At 35.0% G+C, this 25,436-nt stretch overlaps 1 protein-coding gene across 6 annotated transcripts in view; it reads right to left on the bottom strand.

The window, feature by feature from the left end:
- The window catches only part of LOC120075512, a 33,738-nt gene extending 12,339 nt beyond the window's left edge, over positions 1-21,399 (bottom strand). The window contains exons 1-5 of one of the 6 annotated variants that reach the window (XR_005481347.1): positions 21,136-21,399; positions 19,154-19,355; positions 17,786-18,308; positions 3,953-4,103; positions 3,711-3,821 (exon numbers count right to left, since the gene is read on the bottom strand). Coding sequence is in view for 5 of the 6 variants with exons in the window: in XM_039028967.1 (XP_038884895.1) it covers positions 3,711-3,821; positions 3,953-4,103; positions 17,786-18,308; positions 19,154-19,291 (923 nt within the window). In the remaining variant the exon portion in view is untranslated. Of the gene's footprint in view, positions 1-3,710; positions 3,822-3,952; positions 4,104-17,785; positions 18,309-19,153; positions 19,359-21,135 lie in introns of those variants that run through there. The other 5 variants (XM_039028967.1, XM_039028966.1, XM_039028968.1 and 2 more) reach the window with 5 other exon arrangements.
- Positions 21,400-25,436: the final 4,037 nt, after the last annotated feature.

Below are 25,436 nucleotides of genomic sequence, written 5' to 3' on the forward strand. Positions count from 1 at the left end.
ATCAATTTGCTCTTGTCAAAGCTTCTTCAGGGTTTTTTTTTCCAAATTATTTGCTGCTATATTCAAGACATTAGTTTAAACTGGAATGCATTTATATCTTCTTAGTCTAGTATTATCAAGATGCTCCAATTAAGCTCTAGTTATGTAGTAATTTTCATTTGTTGCTAGTTTTTATTTTTTTCTCCTATCTAGTACTTTGAGCAACAGACTCATTTTGTTATTTCAATGAAAGTGACAATTCTTTTTTAAAAGAAAAAAAAGGTCCCTACTTTAGTTAAGAAATACAGACACTTTAGTCTGGCTAGCGTGTCTGTGTCCGACACATATCTAACACTTGTTGGATACGTATCGGACACTTGATAGTACAACAAATGTGTTAGACATGCATAGAATACTTGTTGAGTAGACTAAAAAGAACACATATATGACAATAATAATAAATTTTGAATGTGAAATACAAAAAACTAAGTTTTGATAGTTTTCTTTTTTTTTTTTTTTTTTATGAGAAACATATGAATAATTTCATTGATGGGATGAAATTACAAAAGGGCACATAAGCCGTGAGAGATTACATAATACTATGGCATTGTGAAATAAGAGAAGTAAAATTGTAATCACAAAAGTGTTGGGTGAATTCACACCATGTGAAAGAAGTATACAATAGGTAATCAAAGAAGTGGGTGAAGAAATCTTCAAAAGTACGATGATTTCGTTCATTCCATAAGAGCCAAAAGAAGACTTTGATGATGAAGCACCAGAAGATCTCTTTTTTGTTTTTGAAAGGGTGGCCAATAAGGAGCATATTCAGTAGAGTGATAGGATCGTTTGGAAAGACCATACGGTAGTTGAAACATGTGAGAATCTTCTTCCAAAAGGATTAGGCATAATCACAAAAAACCAGAAGGTGCATAATAGTCTCCCACTGTGGTGGCATAAGACACACCAACTAGGAGCCAAAATCATCCAAGGGGCTTGTTTAATAAGAATATTAGTGGTATTGATGCCTCCATGACTAACTTCCCAAAGGAAGAATTGAACTTTCTTTGGAATGGGACCTTTCCAAATATGCTTGTATAGGGCAGCATTACTGTCTTTACCACTTCGAGCAAGATGATGGATCATCCATTTCAATGTAAATGTACCAGATTTCTCCAATTTCCATCTCCGTGTGTCATTATCCGAGGGGTTGCCGAGGGCAAGCAGAATGGAGGATATCATAGTCCATTCATCCATTTCAGCCTCGTTAAGATGTCGTCTCAGATCTAGATCCCACGCTTGATAGGTCAAGTTCCAGCAATGTGCGATGGATGCCTCCTTTTTCCTAGATAAAGCATGTAGCCTTGGAAAAGTGGTCTTGAGATGGATGGATCCAACCCAACAGTCATTCCAAAATGATGTTTTCTCGCCATTTCCAATCATGTTCTCAATGTTATCATGAATCGAATCGGCCATCTTAGCAATATATTTCCATGGGCCTTTTAGAAATATTGATGGATCTGCTATAGGGATGGAGAGGTGAGCCATATTCAGCATCAATAAGGCACCTCCACAAAGTATTTGTCTTGAATTGGTATCTCCAAATCCATTTGACCAATAGCCCTTTGTTTCTTTTTTTTCAGGTCAGTTAAGCCAAGGCCCCCCTCGGTAATAGGAAGTTGAACTTGTTACCAATTGATAGAGTGTATTCCTCTTTTGTCATTGTGCCCCCTCCAAAGGAATTTTCTATATAGTTTCTCTGTCCGATCACTCGCCGTGGATGATATCTTGAAAAGAGATACAAAGTATGTGGGTAGGTTGCTAAGCGTGGCTTGGATCAAGGTGAGCCTACCTCCTTTGGAAATATAATTATCTCCAACTATTAAGACACCTCTCCACCTTCTCAATGATAGTTTTGTTTCACTACTAACCAAGATGTCTTTTGTAACTCCTTTGGTCCGAAGCTTCTACCCATCTCCTTTTGTAATTTCATACAACAATGAAATTGTTTCTTATAAAAAAAAATAATAAATAAATAAATAGATAAAACTAAGTTTTTTAATCAACCCATTTACTTTTGAATTTCTTTTGGTTTTTTTTTTTTTTTTGAAATGGAAACGAGCCCCATTCATTGAATTAATAAAAAGAGACTAATACTCAAAGTACAATATACTTTTGGTATAAAAATGAGCTATCTTTTTAAAAATATATATTTTAATAAATGTGTCCTTATCGTATTGCGTCCTATATTTTTTAAAGAATGGCGTGTCACCATATCCGTGTTGCGTATCTGTATTTGTGCTTCTTAGTACTTCAATATATGAAAACAAGAGCATGATAGAGTATTTTTGTTATGGCAAGGAATGGGGAGGTCTCATTAGGAGAGGTGGGAGGTGGGAGGTGGAGGCTGGAGGTTAGGGTATGGGCAATTTGAGATTACAGAATGAGGTTATGCTAGCAAAATAGTTATGGCGGTTCTTCAGGGAACCAGGTTATCTTTGGTATATGATCACAGGAAGCAAGTATGATTCACATCCTATTGTGTGGTTTCCAAGTGGTGGGTTAAAAGGCTGAGCAAGAACTTGAGAATTGTTATTGCTTCTGGTTTTTCTCAGTTTTTCCAGTTTGTTATATGTTCTATCAAGGACAGGTCATGTTGTTCCCGCTGCTTTACCACGTGTCTGATAAGAGGTTGCACTGGTGGGCTCTGTTGTCTTCCTAGGAGATGTCTCCTTTGTTTCTTCGAGCATTCATCATCCTCTGACTAACCAAGAGTCCCCAAATATTTGAGACCTTGTATATTTTTCATTAATTAAATTAATTTTTAAAAAAAATTACTCCACAAACACTGAAAAAAAAAATTGAGAAAAATCCTTCAACCTTTAATTTAGAAATTAATATGAAGAAAAATTGTGATTCGCTAGCTCATATGCCTTATAACAACAGAAGCACAAATGAGGCAAAAGGGAAACAAAACAAAAAAGAACCCTCTTTTCTACAACAAATAATAAATATTCGTTGCGTACAAAAATATGGGCAAGAAATAGAAATAAAACATCTTGATATAAATTGGAAAGTTCACCTACATTCAACAACAAAGAAAATAACTCAACCCCTTTCAATTCCTCGTCAGCTATACTTGTTCTGACCGTAACTTCATTAATTAATTTATTCAAAGAAAAACAACAACATGAATGTGCTTTGATTTTTTATTTTGAAGTACAGGGTAAAACACTGTTCCAATATGAAGCTGAGTGAAAGAAGAAATAATAATGAATTAAGTTAGGCCTAAATAAATGGTTCAGGAGGCTCAATATCCAGGAGATATCTAGTAATAGTTAACCCCATCACAGGTAACTAGCACGAGCCAGCAAGTTTACAGTAACAGAGAGCGGAGCGGAATCAAGTGGAAGAAAAGAAACAATATAAAATGAACGAATAATTCAGAAGGCTCGATATCAAATAAGTATCCTATAATAATTAACCTTCACATTGTGTATCTTCAGAGAATTGGTCTCTTTTTACGTAATGAAATGTTTCGTTTCTTGTCAAAAAAAGAATAATAATAGTTAGCCCTCACATTACTGGCAACTAGCAAAAGCCAAGAAGTTGGATACAGCAACAGGAAGTAGAAACAAACAAGGCCATGACAATCGAGCTTAAAGTGTCAAGTAATGCAGACGATAAATAAATACCAACATTAATACCAATATCCATAGCAATTAAGAGTATACCTGTGAAACCAGGTCAGCACCATCTTAGCATAAGGAAGAATGTGGAAGTACTCAACTTTTGAAGTAATGCCCCATCTCCTACCACTTCTTTTAAACAACAAATCCTGCAAGCTAATACCATGGAAAAGAGAAAAATCATGACGTACCTTCATCCATGTTCATTGCACATGAGGTCCTGGAACATGCATTCAAACCAAGACACAGAATTAAAGAGGACAGGTGCAAAAGAAAAATAATGAAACCTGTTAACGGCATCTCTTATGGGAACTTGAATGACATCTTCGGTTGCTGATCGAGTGCACTGAATTATGTAAAAGCAGACTGCTGATTTTTCTTTACTTAGAGAGTATACAACATGACTTTCTAAAATTTTGAGATCGCTTTGATTAATCCCTGTTTTGCACGAAAATAAATAGGATTAGCAAGTATCAATGCTGATAATGGCAACAAAAAACATATGCTTCTACTCCACTGCTGCATATGGCTGTTTTGGGGGGCGGGGAGGTGGCGGCACTTTAGAATAATTGAAAAATATAAAAAAAAATTGTACTGTGAACCACTTTTTGTTTATTGAACTAGCATCTTTTTAAGAATTAAGTTAAAAAAAATTAACACTAACAGTGGTGAAAGATTTAAAATTCATTCAAGTTGATTGAAATTTTCAAAAGAGCTTGGAGAAAAGATTTCTTCTATAAAGGGGAAGACTACCCTGAAATCCTTTGCATTTTCTTTCTTTTCAACACTCATGGATCCATCAAGGAAAAGTTGGAAGTGACAAGGGAATTTCTACGGGGAGGGGCTGAGGAGGGAGGTGGGTCAAATTTAGTGAATTGCAGAATGTTGTCAAAACCTAATGAGGAAGTGGTTTATAGGAAATCATTTAGTGCAGTGTCAAAATATGACAAAAAGATGATTTAATGAGAGGAAATTTCGACAATAAAGAGAAACAAAGAAGCTAACATGAGCTCTTACGCCCTCGTTCTATTGTTTCTCTCCCCTAGAGCTCCTACACAATAGCACATACTCCAGGCTGCCACAAACATTGCCCTTTATCACCAAAAGGCGGTGGAGGAAAAGCTCCTCAAATGAATCCAAAACTCCGATGGCTGACAAAACTGAAGCCAAACACCGAAACGAAACCGCTCCAGGTCCTCCGATGCCCTCGAATACAATAAAGTGGCCCAACCACTAAAGACCCTCTACCCAAGATCCGATCCAAGGTGTTCTCTTCTAAAGGTGAGAATCTCTCCAATGCATAGAGCGAAAAGAGGAGAGGAAGAAAAGCAAAGCTGAGACATTTGATGTTTCCCTATCGATCAACAAACAACAAAGACCCAATGGAGACGACCATAGATCTGAATGGCCAAGGATCAAAGCAATTAAATGGTTCTTGAGAGAAGATAGGTGATATAAAAGAGAGTATAAAGAGCAGACAGGTATATCCCCAACCACTTGTCCTCCCAAAAAAGTACCATGCCTGTCCCCGACGTCATTATGAATAAATTGAGAAAACAAAAGAAAAAATACCACAATCTCTTTCCACACGTTTCTGAAAGTTTGTTTATCACCGGTCCATTCCAAGGGGTGAGGCAAAGAAATCTCTCATAAGCTTCAACATTTCCTTTCCAATCAGACTTCGGACTCTAGAGGCATAAAGTAAGTAGGAATACCATTCAAGTCCAATGAATAAGGGTGAGGTGCCAAGGGGAAGACCCAAATAGGATGAAGGGAAGATCCCAACCTCACAGCCCACAAGATTAGCCCACCTCTCGGGCTTGAAAGAGTCACAATTAATGCCCAAAATTTGACATTTGCCTCTACTAATCTTAAGACTCAGATCATCTCAAGAAGTAGTATCATCAGCAAAATGAAGTTGGAAGAGATAAATCTTGTCTTTTCCAATTAGAAAGGACTCAATAATGTTACTTTCAATCCCTTTTGAGATCATCCGACTCAAAATGTCGACCACCAAGAGAAACAAGAAAAGAGAGATGGAATCACCTTGTCTAGTTCTTCTATAGGCACAAATTCTACCCATCGAATTACCATTGACCAGAATGGAGTAGTTCATATTCCTGATGCAAGCCCCAATCTAAGCTTTCCATTTGGCTCCAAATCCCTTCTTTACCAACACTTTGTCTTAAAAATCCGATCCACATGATCTCAGGCTTACTCAAAATCTATGTTGAAAATGATCCCATCTTTCTTTCAAGTTCTATGCTACTAAATGGCCTCATCCGCAATTCAAACTTGTCTAAAATTTATCTGCCCGCTAGGAAGGCCCCTTGAGTGTTGGTCATTGTCGGCAGGAAAATCTTCTTAAGCATGTTTGCGAGGACCTTGGAGATATTCTTATACACATTGGAATGAGACTAATGAAACCTTTGTGGCCTTATCCTTCAGATTACGCAAATAAAGGTGTCATATAGCGCATTATCGAGGATGCCTTTCCCGTGGGATTCACTAAAAACTTTCCAAGAATCCTCTTTGTAAACCTCCAAATTGTCTTGGAAAAATGCCACTTAAAACCCATCCAGACCCTAGGTCTGTGTTTCTATCCAACCCAAAAACCACCCTTTTCACCTCCACCAAGGAATAAGGAGCCTCCAATGAAACCTTGTCCTCAAAGGTGACACCAATCCACCCTCCACAAACGCGGGTGGCCCAACCAAAGGGCTATACAAAGAGGAGAAACAGTGAAGAATCTCGTCCGCAGTCTCATGATCCTCAACGAACAACTCTCCAAACTCCTTATCAACGGAGTTGATGAAGCTCTTGTTTCTTCTTCCGCTAGCAACTCTATGGTAATAAGTTGAATTATCGTCGCTCTCACTAGCCCATTTAGCTTTCACTCTGTCTCCAACTCACATTCTCCTTCCCAACTAATTATGAAATATCAGCCTTCAGGTTCAACTGCTCCTACTTCGCTGCCTCAGATAAACCTCCTCTGACTCATCCAGGCCATCCAGAACCTTAAGTCTCCCCAAGATCTCATGTCTCTTGAGCCTAACATCCCTAAAACCTCTCTATTCCAAGACTTTTAGAACCATTTTGGCTCCCCTAAAATGCGAAACCCCTCCTTTCTCCCCAAAACCTCTATCTGCCACCACCGAGGAAAGGAAGACTTAAACGATGGGTGAGAAAGCCATATGATATCAAATTTGAAGGGAGTAGGACCCCATTTCATTGATCCCAAGTCGAAGCCGAGATGTAAAGTGACCCTAGGACATTTTTTCAATCCGAGGAAATGAGACTTTTTCATTGAATTGATGAAGGAACCCTAATAGCATTATGAAAACCTTCCATCCATCCTTTCAAAAGAAAAAATCTATCAATCAAGATTTTGTATCCACTGTTGGACCACGTAAACCTCCCATTGACTAAAGATGGATCATATAAAACACTCTTCAATCAAACCATTAAAAGAGCGCATAAGTCTCGTGAATCTACCTCCCTAAGACTTCTCTTCAGGGCTACAAACCACATTAAAGTCACCTCCAAGGCACCAACAAGGACCACATAGACCAAAAAGATCAACCAACTCCTTCCAAAACTTTTTCCTCCTTTTTTGTCCTCCCAATCCATACAACCCCAACACTCACCCCTTTGTCCCTGTGAGTTCCGAACAAATTGGGGTTAATTATCTTAAATTTTTGGGCTTTAATTTCCTTTAGTTTTTGGATTTTGGAGCCAACTTAAACAATTGAGGAAATAATTAATATTATGTGGTTTGATTTAAATATTTGAAAGGATTTAGTTTGTATCAAATTGATGGATTTTATGCCCCTTTAATTTTGGTTTTTGGAGCCTAAATTAAGGTAGTTTGAGAAGTTAATGATTTATTAATTTGATAGAATCTTTGGAAATTTTAAAGATATTGTGATAAGATAGTTGATTTATCTTTTTAAAATTTGAAAAAAAAAAATGAAAGAACTGGGATATTTGAAATTAAAGGAGAGTGAAAAGAGGCAGAAAATCGGAGAGAAAGACAGCAGTTCGATTTTTCAACGACGGCTTTCACAAAATTGTCAATTGCTGAAGTTTGAACCATTGGATCGTGCTGAAATTTGATCAATCTATTCGTAACATATAGGGTCTCGTTTTGAACGGTTGGATTGTTGTTTGGAACACTGGTTTGTCCGTAATCGCTGCTAAATAGAAGCTGTAAAATTTGAAACCCTCCCTTCTCTCTCACTCTCGCAAACCCTCCTCATGCAAGACCCTCACTACCAGCTGCTAGCCTAAATAATTTGCACCATCCGATAGCAATGCCCACCACCCGTCTATGGTTGCCACCGTCGCCGTTAGAGCCATTGTCACCGAAATTGATAAATGGGTAAGTTATTTGGTATTTTATGGTTTTCCTTGGAAGATCTTGAATACCCATCCGGGCTTACCCATATTGTTTTGATGTTGAAATTGGGTTTTACAGACTCTCAAGGTGCTTTCCGACAAGATTAAAATTGTTGAGCATCCTTTTTTTTTGTAAGGTTTGGGGTCTTTATTGAGAATTTTTGGATATCCACTACGCGTCGACTTAACTTTTGTTTTAATTGTAATTTTTGGAGGTTGGATTAAAAGGTCTAAAGTTGCTATCCATTAGAGTTAAAGGTTGATTTTTGTGATATAGTTGTTGGATCGTGTTGATTTTGAAACTTCAAAGTGGTGTTGGATCAAACCACGTGTTGGGTAAGTTGTGATTGGAATTGTGCCCTAAACATTGGATTTAATTTCGGTTTATGTTTTTTGATTTATTTAGGATTCAAGGTTTTGCAAAGTTAAACGGCTAGCTATTTGGACTTAATTCCAAGGTAAGTGATTTACTACTAGTTCGCCCTCAAACCAGACACCCTAATTAAGTTGATGTTAAGATTGTGTATACACGTGAAAGCATGATATTATTGTGATGGAATGATTTGCTAATGGATGGACTGTTGAGGGTGTTCCGGAAACCTATTAATTATGCTACTAAGATCATGATAACATGTTTATGGTTTGATACGAAATTCGGATGTTGTATGTTGCATGTTGGACTGATGGTGACTGTTAGCACTCCTATCGAGCAATGTACATCTTATGTTTGTGAACCCTCGGGTTCACCATTTATGATTTATTCGGTGTCTCTAAGGGACACCACTATTGCTATAATATGTGTTCCTTCGGGTTCACTAGACTACCATGATATGTGTTCCTTCAGGTTCACTAGACTGCCATGATTTGTGTTCTTTCAGGATCACTAGACTGCCATGATATGTGTTCCTTCGGGTTCACTGGATTGTCATGATATGTATTCCTTCAGGTTCACTAAACTGCCATGATTAGTGTTTGTTCAGAATCACTAGACTGCCATGATTTGTGTTCCTTCAGGACCACTAGACTGCCATGATTTTTGTTCCTACAGGATCACCACGATTGCCATGTTATAAAATGTACACCGATGCCTAGTTAGGAAGGCTAGCAAATTCACCTAGTGAACCCAGTAATGGGTCACTTACTGAGTATTTCATTCTCAACCTTTCTTATGATATGTTTTTCAGATAAGGGCAAGGACTGACCAGTGAATGACAAGAAGAATCAGTAACTGTGTCATTAGAACCAGACAGAAGCTTCCGCTCATGTTTTCATGTTTTTCATGTTTGAAACGAGTCTTGGTATTTGAAATTCTAGAACTTTTTTATGTTAAACTTTCAAGTTCCTCGATGTTTTCCGGTTTTAAATTTATGTTTTTAGGGGACCCCGATTAAATGTTTTGTTTATTTGATTTATTTACTAATTTAAATGTTGGTTTGAAATAGTCGGCTCTGTTTCACTAAATTTATAATTTATTGGTCAAAAATTTTTAATGAAAATGTGTAATCATGAGTAACGACCATAGTCAAAGTACTCGAATGGTCAGCTCGTTACAATCCCTCCTAGGAACCTACAGGTGACGAACATTGAAAATATCCCTTTAACCACTTCCAAGGAGGTTCCAACCAAAACACCCCACATTATTGTTAAACCTCCCAAAGTGCCTAGTGCCTCCAACCAAACCCCCTCCATATGCCTTCGACCCAAGAGACTCCTAATCAAATCCCTACAGCAATTCTCCCATTTGGATTCAACAAGAATTATAATCCCAGGAAAACCCTGCGACAAAACCACTTTGACCAAGCTCCAATTTTCCCTACCCCCAAACCTCTCACATGCCAAGTTACCACTTTCATTTTAAAACTTTTTTATACCATGACTTCTCTAAGTATTTCCTCCCCTTTTTTCATTCCCTCATAATTTAACCGAACAACCCAATTTATTAAGCTCCATGTCCCTTCTATTCTCTCCCTCCCCCTTTTGATTTCCCAATAATTTTACTTCTTTGATGCTTCAAACCACAATCAACTAGCAGGGGGAGGTTCACCTCCTTGGGAACTCCGTAGAATGAGGGAAGGAATTGCCCCAGAGTAATTGTCGACAGTTGGCATTGCCTCCATTTCAACCGCCGCTATCATGGAACTCATGGATAGCCAGTGCTCTAAGAAGCCCTCAATTGATGGCTCGCCAGGACCCTCAATTGGCGTGCTTCAAACCTCTCACATGCCAAGTTACCACTTTCATTTCAAAACTTTTTTATACCATGACTTCTCTAAATCTTTCCTCCCCCTTTTTTCATTCCCTCATAATTTAACCAAACAACCCAATTTATTAAGCTCCATGTCCCTTCTATTCTCTCCCTCCCCCTTTTGATTTCCCAATAATTTTACTTCTTTGATGCTTCAAACCACAATAAACTAGCAGGGGGAGGTTCACCTCCTTGGGAACTCCGTAGAATGAGGGAAGGAATTGCCCCAGAGTAATTGCCGACAGTTGGCATTGCCTCCATTTCAACCGCCGCTAGCATGGAACTCATGGATAGCCAGTGCTCTAAGAAGCCCTCAATTGATGGCTCGCCAGGACCACCCATGGGACAAGGTAAAGAAAATGGAACTAACACCCCCTCCCCACTAGCTAAAGGTTGGGCTTCCCCACAACACCTATACCCTAAACCCAAGGCCAAGTTACTTGCACCGAGCTTGAAATAATATTTTTGTCTTAAGAAATCTATACTCCAAACAATACCATGTTATATCCAAGTTCTTCCCCTTTTCTTGAGGTAATTACAAAAGAGAATAGGAGGAGTACATACACACCGCTCTGATTAGGCACCAATCCCACCACTCCCATAATAAGATATATAATTCACACACCCCCTCCCCCCAAAGAAAAAAAAAAGAAAGGAAGAAAAGGAAGGAAGGAAGGAAGACGACGATGAATAACATCATTTCCTAATAATTAACCAAACATTATCCTAATTGAGGAAGATGTGACTGATGTGAATTCAACCATTGAACCGTTGCATGTACCTAAAGAACCAATTACAAGAAGCAAGGCAAAGAAGATTCAAGAGGCATTCACACTACATCTTCAAAAACTAGCAAATTCACAAAAACCGACAAATAATTTTGAGACCAAAATTTTATATAATATTAGTTCAATGAGTCAAGAAGAGAATGGCATGAAGATGGCACGGGAAAAGTCCTATAGCTTGGAAGATGACACGGTGGTCAAAAAAAGTGTGCAGATTTTGTGAAGAAAATGTTGTCAAGTGTGCACTGCATGGGGAAATGTGGGGAAATGTGGGGACAAACCTTGTCAAACGTGCACATCTACTTTACCACCTTCTAGAGGAGATATTTAAGGCAATTTGAAGACTTTCTATATTTCTAGTTTTGCATTTTGACTTATAATTTAGTATGAAATTAAGATTCAAGTTTCTAGGTGTTATTTTCTACAATTTGCAACTAATTGTATCTGAATGACTTTTGAGTTACTTCGTCAATCCACAACCATTTGGCCTATAAAATGGCTTGTAATGCTCTTTAAAACTCCGATTATCCATAGTAAAAAAGCTTGTGCTTATTCAACCCTTTGGTGTTGCCTTTTTCTTTCAAATCTTACTTTAGATTTGATGTTTAAATCAATTCATTGGATTAGTCTTGATCAAGCTAATTCTGGAGTGAGTTGTCTTAGGATTTAAGAGTGACCATCATAGATTCTAAGTTTGATCTAAGTTAGCTTTCTTTGTGAGTGTTTGAAAGGATCCTAGAAGGACCTCTAGCTTTGCATCCAACAAGCATCGCAAGCGCTTATCATTTTGTTTCGGAGAATTTGTTCATTGTTCTTGGCCAACTTTAGAGATGTTATTTTTACTTTATTTCAATTTTTTTTCCTCCAAAGCAATTGATTACATCTTGTACTACAAGTCATACTACAACTTGTCTTGAAAACTTCTTCAAATTAGCTCTTGGATCATAAAGGGGAAAAAAAAGTCAGCAAGAAAAAAAAGAAAAAAAATAATAGCAAAAAAAAAGAAAAAAAATCAAAGATCCAAGGCACATGAAAGTTTCTTGTCATTCATTTGAAAAGAAAAAAGAAAAAAAAAATCTACATTTGTTTTTTTTTTAAGCCTAATTTTAGTTACTCTAGTCTTAGTTTGTGAGATTTGATCATTTTGAATTGGTTTTTATCAAACTTTTAGTGGGATTGCACCAAAAATACAAGTCAACCCTTACACCTTTGACCTAGTACCAAAAGCCTACCCTTGAGTGATAAACACGAGTGTTCTTGAGTGAAATTGGTGAGAAGTGTAGTGAGTCCTTTTATTACTAACTTTAAAATGTCATAGGGTAAGCCAATTCAATGCATGATGAGGGAAGATAGGCAAGAAAGGAGGGCACAACAACAAAGAGTCTTACAAGAAGATGAGGGAGTATTTGACTTAGTTGAACAAGAAAGACAAATTGGAGGAAGAGGAAGAAATGATATACACCCTAGACAAGGAGAAAGAATCCATGAAGATAGAGATAGTGGAGTCAAGCTCAAAATTCCACCATTTTGTGGAACGTCGGATGCGGAGGCATACTTGGAATGGGAAAGGAAGATAGAACATGTGTTTGATTGCAACACATTTAGTGAGAATAAGAAGATGAGACTTGTCATTGCTGAATTCACTAACCATGCGGGAAATTGGTATCAACATCTCAAATCCGAGAGAAGGAGGAAAGAGGCAGATCTCATTGAAACTTGGGAAGAACTTAAAGAAGCCATGAGAAAGAGGTATGTTCCAAAACATTATGAAAGAGATTTGAGAACTAAATTGCAAGTTTTGAGGCAGGAAACAAAAAGTGTAACTGAATATTATCAAGAGATGGAAACTTTGATGGAAAGAGCAATATTCGAGAAGAAGACACCATGCCTAGATTCGTTGGAGGTTTAAATCGAGAAATTGCTCATCTTGTTGATAGAAATCCACAACTATACTTGGAAAATATTTATCATTATGCAATCAAAATTGAAGAACAATTGAGAGAAGAAAAGGAACATTCCAAGAGGTATAATTCTAAAGCTAATACCTTTTCAAATTCTAATGTTTGGAACAAGGATGGTTGTGTAAATAAGGGTGAAGCAAAAGGGAAGTTTGTGGCTCCTAAAAGAGTGGAAGTCGGGAGCACCTATACTAAAAAGAATGAAGCTTCAAAGGAGGAAAGAGAAAAATCTAGTTCTATTCAATGTTGGAAGTGCAAAGGATCTGGGTACATGAGCAAAGATTGTGTCAATAAAAAAAGTCATGGTCATAAGAAATGGCTTCAGATTCTTCCTCAAGTTGGCCACCTTGTTCATCACATCAATAATTCCATTTCTTATGACCATGAATTTTTTCACACAAGGTGCTTGATTGAAGGAACCTCATGTAGTTTGGTGATTGATAGTGGAAGTTGCACAAACGTAGTAAGTAGTTTTCTTGTAAAAAGACTCCAACTCACTACTCGTCCACATCCAAAACCATATAAACTTCAATGGTTAACAAACAAAGGAGAATTGAAGGTAAACTCCCAAGTTCTTATTTCTTTTACTTTGGGAAGATATAAGGATGAGGTTCTTTGCGATGTAATACCTATGCATGCAGGTGATATGTTATTAGGCCGACCTTGACAATATGATAGAGAAGTCACATATGATGGTTTGTTGAACAAGTACACATTTACTTTGAATGGGAAGAAGTTTGCTTTGCTTTCATTATCTCCATATGAAGTACAATGTGATCAAGCGAAATTAAAAAAGAAAAGAAAAGAATTTGAGGATCAAGAGAGGAGAAAAGAAAGTAAGTTAAAGGAGAAGAACGAAAAAAAAGAGAAGTGAGGGGCAAAAGGTGAGTAAAAACCAAGAGAGAAAAAAGAGTGATTTTGAGGAAAAAAGAGTGTGAGTTTGGCTATGAGAAAGGGGGACGAAAGGAATATGTTTTCATTCGAAACACCAAACTTTGTACTTATGTGCAAAGGAATGTGTTTAGTAACTGAACCTAACTCTAATGATGGTTTGCCTAGTGCTTTTAAATCTCTTTTGCAGGAATTTAATGACATGTTTCCACATGAAGATGCACCTACGAGTCTACCTCCTTTAAGAGGAATTGAGCATAAAATTGACTTCATACCCGGGGCAATGCTTCCAAATATGACGGCCTACAGGACCAATCCAATCGAGGCCAAGGAAATTCAAAGCAAGTGGAAGAACTCATGGATAAAAGTTATGTTCGAGAAAGCATGAGTCCTTGTTCAATTCCAGTCATTTTAGTACCCAAGAAAGATGGAACGTGGAGGATGTGTGTTGATTATCGAGCCATCAACAAAATAACGATAAAGTATTGACATCCTATTCCTAGATTGGATGTCATGCTAGATGAATTACATGGTGCAAACTTGTTTTCAAAAATTGATCTTAAAAGTTGTTACCATCAATTTCAAATCCATGTGGGAGATGAGTGGAAAACGGCTTTCAAAACAAAATTTGGTCTTTATAAGTGGCTTGTTATGCCATTTGGTCTCATTAATGCACCAAGTACTTTTATGAGGCTAATGAATCATGTTTTGTGAGAATACATTGGAAAATTTGTTGTGGTATACTTTGATGATATTCTTGTTTACTCTAAAAATTTGAATGAACATATTTTGCATGTCAAGACAATTTTTCTTAGACTTATAGAAGAAAAGCTTTATGTCAATTTCAAAAAGTGACAAAAACCAGGTCAATTTCTTAGGATTCATTGTTAGAAAGGATGGGGTGAAAGTTGATGAAGAAAAGGTCAAGACTATTCGAGAGTGGCCAACACCCACCAATGCAACCAAGGTGAGATCTTTTCATGGTTTGGCTAGTTTTTATAGGAGGTTTATTAAGGATTTTAGTAGCATAGCCTCACCGTTGAATGAACTTGTTAAAAAGAATGTGAAATGTGAATGGAAAGAAAAGCAAGAAAATACATTCAATGAATTGAAAGATAAGTTGACTAATACACCTTGTCTTGCTTTACCTAACTTTGACCAATCTTTTAAAATTGAATGTGATGCAAGTGGGGTAGGAATTTGAGTTGTTTTGATGCAAGAAAAGAGGTCAGTCATGTTCTTTAGTGAGAAGCTAGATGGAGCACAACTTAGCTACCCCACATATGGTAAGGAATTACATACACTTGTAAGGGCTTTGCAAGTTTGGCAACATTACTTGTGACCAAAAGAGTTTGTCATCCACACGGGGATCATGAAAGCTTGGCACCTCAAAAGCCAAACAAAGTTGAACAAGAGGCATGCTAAATGGTAGAATTCATTGAGACATTTCCATATGTCATTCATTACAAGAAAGGTAAGGATAACGTGGTGGTTGATGCATTATCAAGAAGGTATACATTGTTTTCTTCCCTTAGTGCAAAAATTATTAGTTTTAAACACATGATTAATTTGTACAAAGTAGAGACATCTGAATTTCATGATGTGTATATTCAATGTTTAGAAGGGAAAAACGTGCATGACTATATCGTGTTTGATGAAATGCTTTTTAGGAAAGGAAAACTTTCTATTCCTAGGTGTTCCATTTGAGAGTTGCTTGTGAAGGAAGCTCATGGGGGAGGATTAATGGGGCATTTTGGGGAATTTAAAACATATAACATGTTGGCTGAACATTTTTATTGGTTGAAAATGAGAAAAGATGTGAATAAAGTGTGCAAACAATGTTTTCAAATGTAAGGAGGCTAAGTCTAAGACACAACCATATGGTCTTTACACACATTTAGATGCTTCTAGTGAACCATGGGTTGGCATTAGCATGGATTTTGTTTTAGGACTACCCAAGACTAGGAGACATCATGATAGCATTTTTGTGGTAGTTGATAGGTTTAGTAAAATAGCACATTTCATACCATGTAATAAAACAGATGATGCTACTAATATAGCTAATTTTTTCTTTAGGAAAGTGGTTAGATTGCATGGAATTCCTAAGACCATTGTTATGATAGAGATGCAAAATTTTTAAGTCATTTTTGGAAAGTTTTGTGGGGTAAATTGGGAACTAAGTTTTTGTTTTCAACAACTTGTCACCCACAAACCGATGGACAAACTAAGGTGGCTAATAGAACATTGGGGACTTTGCTTAGGTCACTAATGTCTAAAAATCTCAAGTCTTGGGAGGATACTCTACCTTTTGTAGAGTTTGCTTACAATAGAGCAATACATAGCACCACTCATTGTTCACCTTTTGAGGTTGTGTATGGCTTTAATCCATTAACTCCTTTAGATTTGTCACCCTTGCCACCTAATATGTTTACTAGTGATGCAGTTGTTTCAAGGGCATAATACATCAAACATTTGCATAAAGAAGTCAAAGAAAGGGTTGAAAAGAGGAATCAAAAGCTTGTCAATAGCAAGAACCAAGGGAGAAAGAAAATGATTTTTAAACCCGGTGATTAGGTTTGGGTTCATCTACAAAATGAAAGGTTTCCATATCAAAGGATGTCTAAACTTCAACCAAGAGGAGATGGTCCATTTCAAGTGATAGAGCGGATCAATAATAATGCCTACAAATTAGATCTTCGAGGTGAGTACAACGTAAGTTCTACTTTCAATGTGGCTGATTTGACTCCTTTTGATGTTGGGACTGAAGACCTTGATTTGAGGACAAATCCTTTTAAAGAAAGGGAGACGATGTGAATTCAACCATTGAACCATTGCATGTACCTAAAGGACCAATTACAAGAAACAAGGCAAAGAAGATTCAAGAGGCATTCACACTACATCTTCAAAAACTAGCAAATTCACAAGAACCGACAAATAATTTTGAGATCGAAGTTTTATATAATGTTAGTTCAATGAGTCAAGAAGAGAATGGCATGAAGATGGCATGGGAAAAGTCCTATAGTTTGGAAGATGACACGGTAGTCAAAAAAAGTGTGCAGATTATATGAAGAAAATGTTGTTAAGTGTACTCTGCATGGAGAAATGTGATGTCAAACCTTGTCGAACATGCACATCTACTTTGTCACCTTCTAGAAGAGATATTTAAGACAATTTGAAGACTTTTTACATTTCTAGCTTTGCATTTTAACTTATAATTTAGAATGCAATTAAGTTTCAAGTTTCTAGGTGTTATTTTCTACAATTTGCAATTAATTATATTTGAATGACTTTTGAGTTTCTTGGTCTATCCACAACCATTTAGCCTATAAAATGGTCTGTAATGCTCTTCAAAACTCATATTATCCATAGTAAAAAAGTTTGTGCTTATTCAACCCTTTGGTGTTGTCTTTTTCTTTCAAATCTTTTCAAATCTTGCTTTAGATTTGATGTTTAAATCAAGTCATTGGATTAGTCTTGATCAAGCTAATTCTGGAGTGAGTTTCCTTAGGATCTAAGAGTGATCATCATAGATTCTAAGTTTGATCTAAGTTGGCTTTTTTTTTGTGAGTGTTCGCAAGGATCCTAGAAGGACCTCTAGCTTTGCATCCAACAAGCATCACAAGCGCTTATCAATGACATATGGGACAATCATCCCAGCGGGCAGCAATAAATCGTTAGTACTCCAAAAGGTATCTTTGAATCGAACACCAACAAAAGGGGACATCTCATATGAAATAAAATGGTAGGAAATAAAACCAGTTCTCCTCGCCATACTTAAAACCTTTGAGAATTAGAACAAGATAAACCATTGAACTAACTGATGAGTTAATGAAAGATACATACCAGTTGCTTCCTTAACTGCTTTATATGCAAGCTGCTGAGTCTTGGCTTCATCAACAACTAGCCCCTCTTTTGAAGCTTTCTTAATCACTCTTTTCTTTTTGTTTACATGTTTTTCCTCATCCACAGTTTCTGGTTGGCATTCGGAGGTATCTATATCTTGTTCAATGACAGACCAAACTCCTTGAGTGATGAAACTAAATAGCAAATAACAATGCTCCCTCTTGGAGTCAATTAAAAAAACAGCAACCTTAGAAAGAGGCCAGCCCTCTACATTTTCATTTGTTGATGCCTCTAGACACGTGGCTATATCACATGCATCCATAATTGCTTTTTCTGCTGGAGAAAGCTGCTTCTCGGGATTTTCCAATTCAATATCATCTGAGCTTTGCATGAGTTTCATGTGAGACAACAGAGCTGGTTTAACAATCACAGCTAACTTGCAAAATGCCTCAAAACTCAAAAATTCAAGGTGTGGATGTTGTTTCCGGTGGTAGTAGTTGTATAATAGAATAACTGCATGCATCTAATAGTAGATTCAAGGGTAAATCACTAAGTAAGATAACACATTTTTTTAAACAATAAACTCTTTTTAAGGATAGATGATAATTCTATTCTCTCTCTTTACAATTTCTTTCTTACGGGAAGAAGTTGTGAGAACTAAGCTGCCACATGCGTTCAAAGCTAACCTATTTTATAGTTTAAACCTATTTCATTTTAATCATATGTACAGTGTTAGACAATTTCTGCTGCTCTTTAAATATAGGAAAATCCAAACTTTTCCTGCAAGAAGAATGTGCTACATTAAAATGTGTAAATGAGAAAAATCAAATAAATCATAGACTATCAAAGCAGCAGAAGTGCCATGAATTAGTTTTTATTTGCAGTTGTTTCAAATATTGGAAAATAAATGAACCAATTTGCTCAAATAAATTTTCTGAATGGACATTTCTTGTAACATCAATTATCACGGAGTAGCCGGAGCCTGGATACATTACCCCCCTTAAGATAACAAGTCTGTGTGCATGTGTGTGAGAGAGAGAGTTTTCTGGAGAAGATTATATTTATTTACAAACATAGTTTTGTGCTTACAAAATCTGGCCCTTTCAAAAGATTAAAAAAAGTTAAAGCACGTGGTTAGTTGAGGAAGAGAGACCACTGGAGAAATTACACAAGCAATGGTATTTTCATAAACTGTTGGTACTTGCAAACGATGACAGGTTAAACACAGAGTTTGATGTTTCCAGTAAACAACTCTAACAGTCTAAAACCAAAAAAAATATTAGTCTGATTATGATTGTTCAAATATTTTAAGCATGAAAATGAATGAAATTAAAATATTAAACACACGAAAGTCAATTTCAGAAGTACCTGTTTTGCAACTGATTGCAATAGAGCTTCTGGTGGATTTTCTCTCGAAGATGACTTTGCAGGAAGCATAGGTTCAACTAAATAATCTAATAATGCATGTATGGCATCCTCGGTTGGGCATACATCTGGTGTACTCATGGCAATTTGGTGCAAATAACAATCAAATTTTCAATTCTTTATGTCCCTTGTCAGAATAGACAGACTGCTGGCACAGAGTTTAAAAAAAAAAAAAATCATATGTGGACTTTAGCTGTTTGATTGTTAGCAAACACACACTATAACTAACTCCTTGTAAAGAAATTTCTCAAATCAAGTCCACGTTGATCTTGTACCACCAAGTGTGTGAGAGTGAAAAGAAGTCACGTTTTGAATTCGTGTAAACGAGAAACCCTTATCACTGTTCCATTTTGACGTGTGTTGCTTCAAAGGGTTTACAACATACGTCCCATTTATATCATAGAATTTCTCTTTTTTCTTTCGTTGAGAATATGTCATGGTAAAGTTATGAGTTCAAATCTTAGTCAGCCACCTTCATTTTCTTTAGTTCTTATTTCCTATGTTCATTTTTTACTTTTTTTTTTCTTTTTTTTGGATCCAATATTTACTTTTTCAATTGAAAAGAGAGGAAAATGGAAACAGTTTAGATAACAATTACTTGTTTCTTATCTTGTAATCTTTAAATTAAAAATAAAAATAAAAGCCGCTAGCTGATTCAATTTCAAAAATAAAACAAGAAATTTATTCGTTTTCTTATACATATAGGAAACAAGTGGATATTAATTAATCAAAAGAGAATGCACAAGAAGAGGAGACCAAAAATTACTGAAACACCAAGGGAATTACAGAAAACACCAAGTAGAGGAACAAACTTTGACTAAATTCCAAATAATAGTGCTACGACTTAAATGAAGCATAGATGAAGAGGGGGGTTGACAAAGAATTATATTTTGGTATTGTAACTTTTAAAATGTGATTGATCATTAATGATTGAAAAGCTACAAGTGAGTAGAAGAATTCAAAATGTACTGAGTGTAACTGAGAAAAATAAATGAAGCATAAATGAAAATGTCAAAAAGAAATACAAGGAAAAACACAGCTGAAGATTGTCACAGATCATTGCAAGAAAGACCACGAATTGGATTTAGACAAAGAACGGCATCAAGAAGCTTCAATTTTTATGCACTATTCTGGAGACGCTTCTAAAACTGAGGAATGAAGAATATGAAGTTTTGGGTCTCTTCGAAGTTCAAAGTCATCCAACAGAAGAATAAGAATGTATTAAAGATCCGACTATTTCTCAAAAACAGAAGCCAGAAAATAGCAACATTGTCAAACAGACCCTAGACATTCTAAGAAATTTCCTGTACTAAGTATTTTAAAATTCACAAGGTTGTCCATCACACTAGTATAATGACCGTGCCTCAATCACACCCGAAAAGCAATCACAAGACTGATTGCCACTATAAAGCTCCTATGCCATAACGATTCTTACCTTCACTAAACTAAATTTCCCATCTTTTCACTTCCCCAATAAACTAATAAAACGTTGAACAGCAAACTTTTGCCCGATCCTAATGCATGTTACAGACAAGAAACGGAAGAAAAAATATCGATATTCAAAAGCAAAAAGGCCTCAAAATAGGCTGATTTCTGGAAAACAATCCATCGCCGCATCCTACTTCAGCACAAACTCAAGTAAAGAGCAAGGCCGAATTAATCATGCTTCAATCACACTCGGAGAAAACAAATTAAAAAAGAAAAAGAAAGAACCGATTAGCTTTATAAAACTCCAATTCAAGAACCGAACTTACCCACAAACAAACTACACATTGAACAACAAACTTTTATCTGATCCTAATGCATGTTATACCTAAACAACAAGAAAAAAAAACCCAACAACGGCGTAGTTCCAGAAGACGAACCATCACCACAAAAGACTTCAGGACAAACTCAAGTAAAAAGGAGGAAGAAGTTGGTATTACCTCGAATGGAAGCTAAAGCGCGAACTTTAGGGTTTGGAGACGAGGGAAAGTAGTTAAGAGGTTGGTTGATCCGCCATGAAAGCAATAATGCGAAGGTCGAGAATACAGGAATCAGTCTGAGAGTGTCAGGAAGGTGATGAAAATGACTGCTCTCTCTGAACACTGCATGTCAACTGCGTTGTGATTCTGTGAATAAAAAATGCCATATGTGCTTTCTTTTTTCCATTTTTCTTGATTGTTTTTAATGGCGCCAAGTTGTGTTTTCCTTTTTTCTTTTTTCTTTTTTTTTTTTTCCTTTTTTGAGAAAGTCTATTTCCATTTATATTTAAATATACCATTTAATTCATACTACTAATAAATAATTACTGATAGAATTTAAGGTCATCCTTAATTGTAATTAGGTCAAGGTGGTTATTCACGACGGTCTAGATAATATTTATTTATCAATATGCACAATATTTTGTTGAAGAACCGATTTGTCTGGAGGTCAATAATCTTTTAAATGATAATTTCGTGGATTTCATTGAAATCTCCCTTGATGTACAAAGGTCGTTATGCATGGGTTGAAAAATGTTTCTTTCTCCATGTGAGGGATTGTCTTGGTACACTCCTTTACAAATAGCGTATTTTTCATTTACTTATTTCTCCTTAGTATGTGGGGAAATTTTATAATATTACTGGAGTGCCATATTTCATTTTGTTGAAGTAAATTATGGATCTTTTTCCTAATTAATATATTTCTTTCAAATGTTTTTTCTTTTATGTTTCTTTCCTTTATTGGATTTGTTGGTGTCTATATTTATTCGCCTCTGTGTTGTATTATGATTATCTTGATTATTCGATAATATTATATGAAAATTAACATGATATCAAAGCAAGTCCTAGGGTTTATACTTTTCAGCTACCTCTTCTGTTCGAGCTCTGTTGTCGATGGAGGCATATCTAGATTTGGTTCATCTGTTTAATTGATTATGCATTTTTGTTTTTCAATTTCAACCTCTTTTATGTTTTCTGATCTTCCAGGGTCTCTGTTTTAATTTCAAATCAATAGTTTTTGGATTCTATTTTGGATCTTTCTACAAGGATTTTTGTTTCTAGCCTTGTTTTAGTTCTCTGTGGGTTTTGTTTCCAGCCTAAAAGTTGTCTACGTTTTAATTCCTCACGAGTTTTATCTCCAACCCATAAATTTTATGTGTTTTTTTTTCGTGGGTCTCTGTTTCCAATCCAGATCTGTCATGATTTGATTCGGGAATTTTATTCAGTTTCTATCATCAACTTCAGTTGGTCGCTTCACAATGGTTATTACTCTACCATTTTGAGTTTGAGATAGGTTGTTTAAAGTAGATTAGGGGTTTATTTCTAATTAGTGTTTTCATTTATAGTATTTTTCCTTTATTAGTTTTTTTTTTTTTTGTTGGGTTTGTTGGTGTATATATATTTATTCATCTTTATGTTGTATTATGATTATCTTGATTATTCAATAATATTAAACAAAATTAACAAAATATTCACATTGTTAGTAAGCTTCATATCAATATCAGTGAATCCCACCTTATTTTTAAAAACATGTTTATATGATATACAATGAATTAAAGGAGTATGAAATTTTTTTCCATACTTTGGACCCATTTAGATTGACTTTTTAAGTGTTTATAAACACTATTTTTTTTATACTTAGAAATACTTATTTAAACACTTTGAAAGGCAATTCAAACATAAATTTTCCCTACCTCCAATTGTTTACGAGTGTTTTGTGTCTCGATGTAATTTTCTAGTTTTTTTTTGTAGTTTGTTTATTTTTTTTTAATTAAATGAATATTATTTAAACCTACTTTTTGCTATTTTTAAATATTATAATTATATAAAAGATAAACACAGACATATTGGGTTATCATTATGTTTTGATTTTAGATGAATATCCCCATTTGAAAAGAAAAAAAAAAAACCCTAGTATTTTGGGCCCTTTTACTTTTAGATAGTGTATAGTGGTGATTTTACTCTTAATTGTTTTAGAAAACAATTTATTGAAAATTTTATTCCCTCGTTTATTATCTCGTCCATTGACTAAAAAAAAAAAAGGGTGAATTTGTGGTTGGAACTAGGAGTTTTCAAAAAAGTCCGACAACTCGAATTATTCAACTTAAACTATAAATATTGAATGGAGATTTTTTTTTTTTTTTGATTGAATTGGGCTGAACGTTTTCTATTTTTGTTGAGTTGAGTCTCCAGTTAGATAAATAAATAATTTGGTTGACCAACCCAACTCAAACTATTCTTCGTTTAAAGTTTAACTTATTTGGGTTACAAGTTTATGAATTTTTAATATCTTTCTTTTAAAATAATCATGATGTTTGTATTTATTTAAAATTTGTAATAAATATCATATATATTTGGCTTTTATGAAATTTTAGTTCTTAGCTATATGTTATAGATAAATTTATGTAATAACAAAAAAACAAGTTGTTACTCGACAATGCAACTGGAGTTTTACTGAACCCAAATTTTAAGGGATGGGTTGGGTTGCAGCGGGTCTTTTGGGTGGGCAACTCAACCAACCTGAATTTTCAAATTTGTCCAAAAAAATATACTCAATCCAATTCAACTCAACCTATATACATCTCTAACCAAAACCTTATTTAGATAACTTGTCTTGCATGGTAGATTTAAGTTTCAAAATTGTTTTGGTTGATCTTTTTAATCAGTTTTTCAATGGGATTTGGGTTTCTGAATTCAAGAATTATGGGCAAGTTTTGATTGGAGTTGAGTTAGTCAAAATTCATGAATTTCAACCAAGATTCCAATGGGGATTAATGGCTAGTTTCTGGAAATCATCCACGCCATTTTGTGTGTTCTTTCTTTTTATCTTACTTTTCTTTGAATACTCTTTTAGGAACGGTTAAATAAATTGTTTATTTAAGATTTTGAATAAAATCTATCGAGAAAAATATTTTTTTGTCTCTATGTTTGGATGTAATTTTTATTTGATCACAAGTTTTAAGTACAGTCCAATTCATGGAAGCGGGATCCACTTGATTGATTACTTTCATGGTTGTTTACCCAATCCAATAAACATAGCATTGATGGAGCCCACATTTGAACATTACCCCCATTATTGGAGTAAGATTACTTTCACCCGAGTTGTCAATCTGGTTACAGTGGATGGATTACATGGTGTAGGGGTGAATAGGTTTATTTAAAGGGGATTTGGAGTGTATGGCAAATTTTAAGGTTTTGTTTTGAAAAATAGTAAAACCGACAATAATAAAATTTATGGCAACTCACATGACATGCACATGATCAACAAATTTCAAATTCTTGTCTAGTTCGTAGCTTTTGTTATTGATTAAATTACGAATACATGGTAAATGAATCATAAACAATGTTAGAATTCTGTATACAGGATAATTGTTGATGTCTTAGTTATTCACCTTCCCTCCTATCCATTCATATGAAAAACTAAAAATATCCACCTTCTTCAAAATAACCAACAAATGTAGATTTTATTATTAATTTATATTCTATTTAACCACTATTCGAATTAATCTTACTTTAATTAAATATCCATAATTTTCTACCAAATGTATATTTTAAATATCCATATATTATCAATTTTCATTTATCTAATCAAATTTTAAATTTATTCAAATGCTTGAATTGTATTTCATTATTTTATACATATTCTTAATAAATTGATTAGATATATTTCAGATATATTTCCATATTTTGTACGGTTTAAATTGTTTTATATATGTTATTAGATTCAGTTGTACACATTTCATGTTTAGTCGTTATTTTAGCTGATGTTTTGATAATACTTGATTAATAACCGGGATATAGATACAATGTAATTGAAGAGTTTGATTGATAACCAAATTAATCATATAATAATCTAACATATCCAATTTCAAACCTGAAAATGAACATCATTCCGTAATGTCCGACCTCTTTTGGAATTTGATTTATTTTTAATATTCAAATTAGATTTTGATAATTATTTCACAAATTATTTAAAATAAACCAATGTCTTCCTTATTTTTCTCCTCTGATTGATTCAAATTGGTTATCTGTTTTAATTTGATTTAACCACTAGAAATATTCAGAATTAATCGATCTTTAATTTGTTTATCGCCATTTTAATTTATAATATATATTTATATTTTACAATATTTTATTTATTATTTTAAATTTGAATTAATTTTCTTCCATCTTGATTAGGATTTACTTAATATTGTATACATATTATAATTTAACAAACTATATATTTCATTTAAAATTTATCATTTTTTTGTATTTTTTTAATC

This window comes from Benincasa hispida, chromosome 4, assembly GCF_009727055.1.
Source record: "Benincasa hispida cultivar B227 chromosome 4, ASM972705v1, whole genome shotgun sequence".
NCBI lineage: Eukaryota > Viridiplantae > Streptophyta > Magnoliopsida > Cucurbitales > Cucurbitaceae > Benincasa > Benincasa hispida.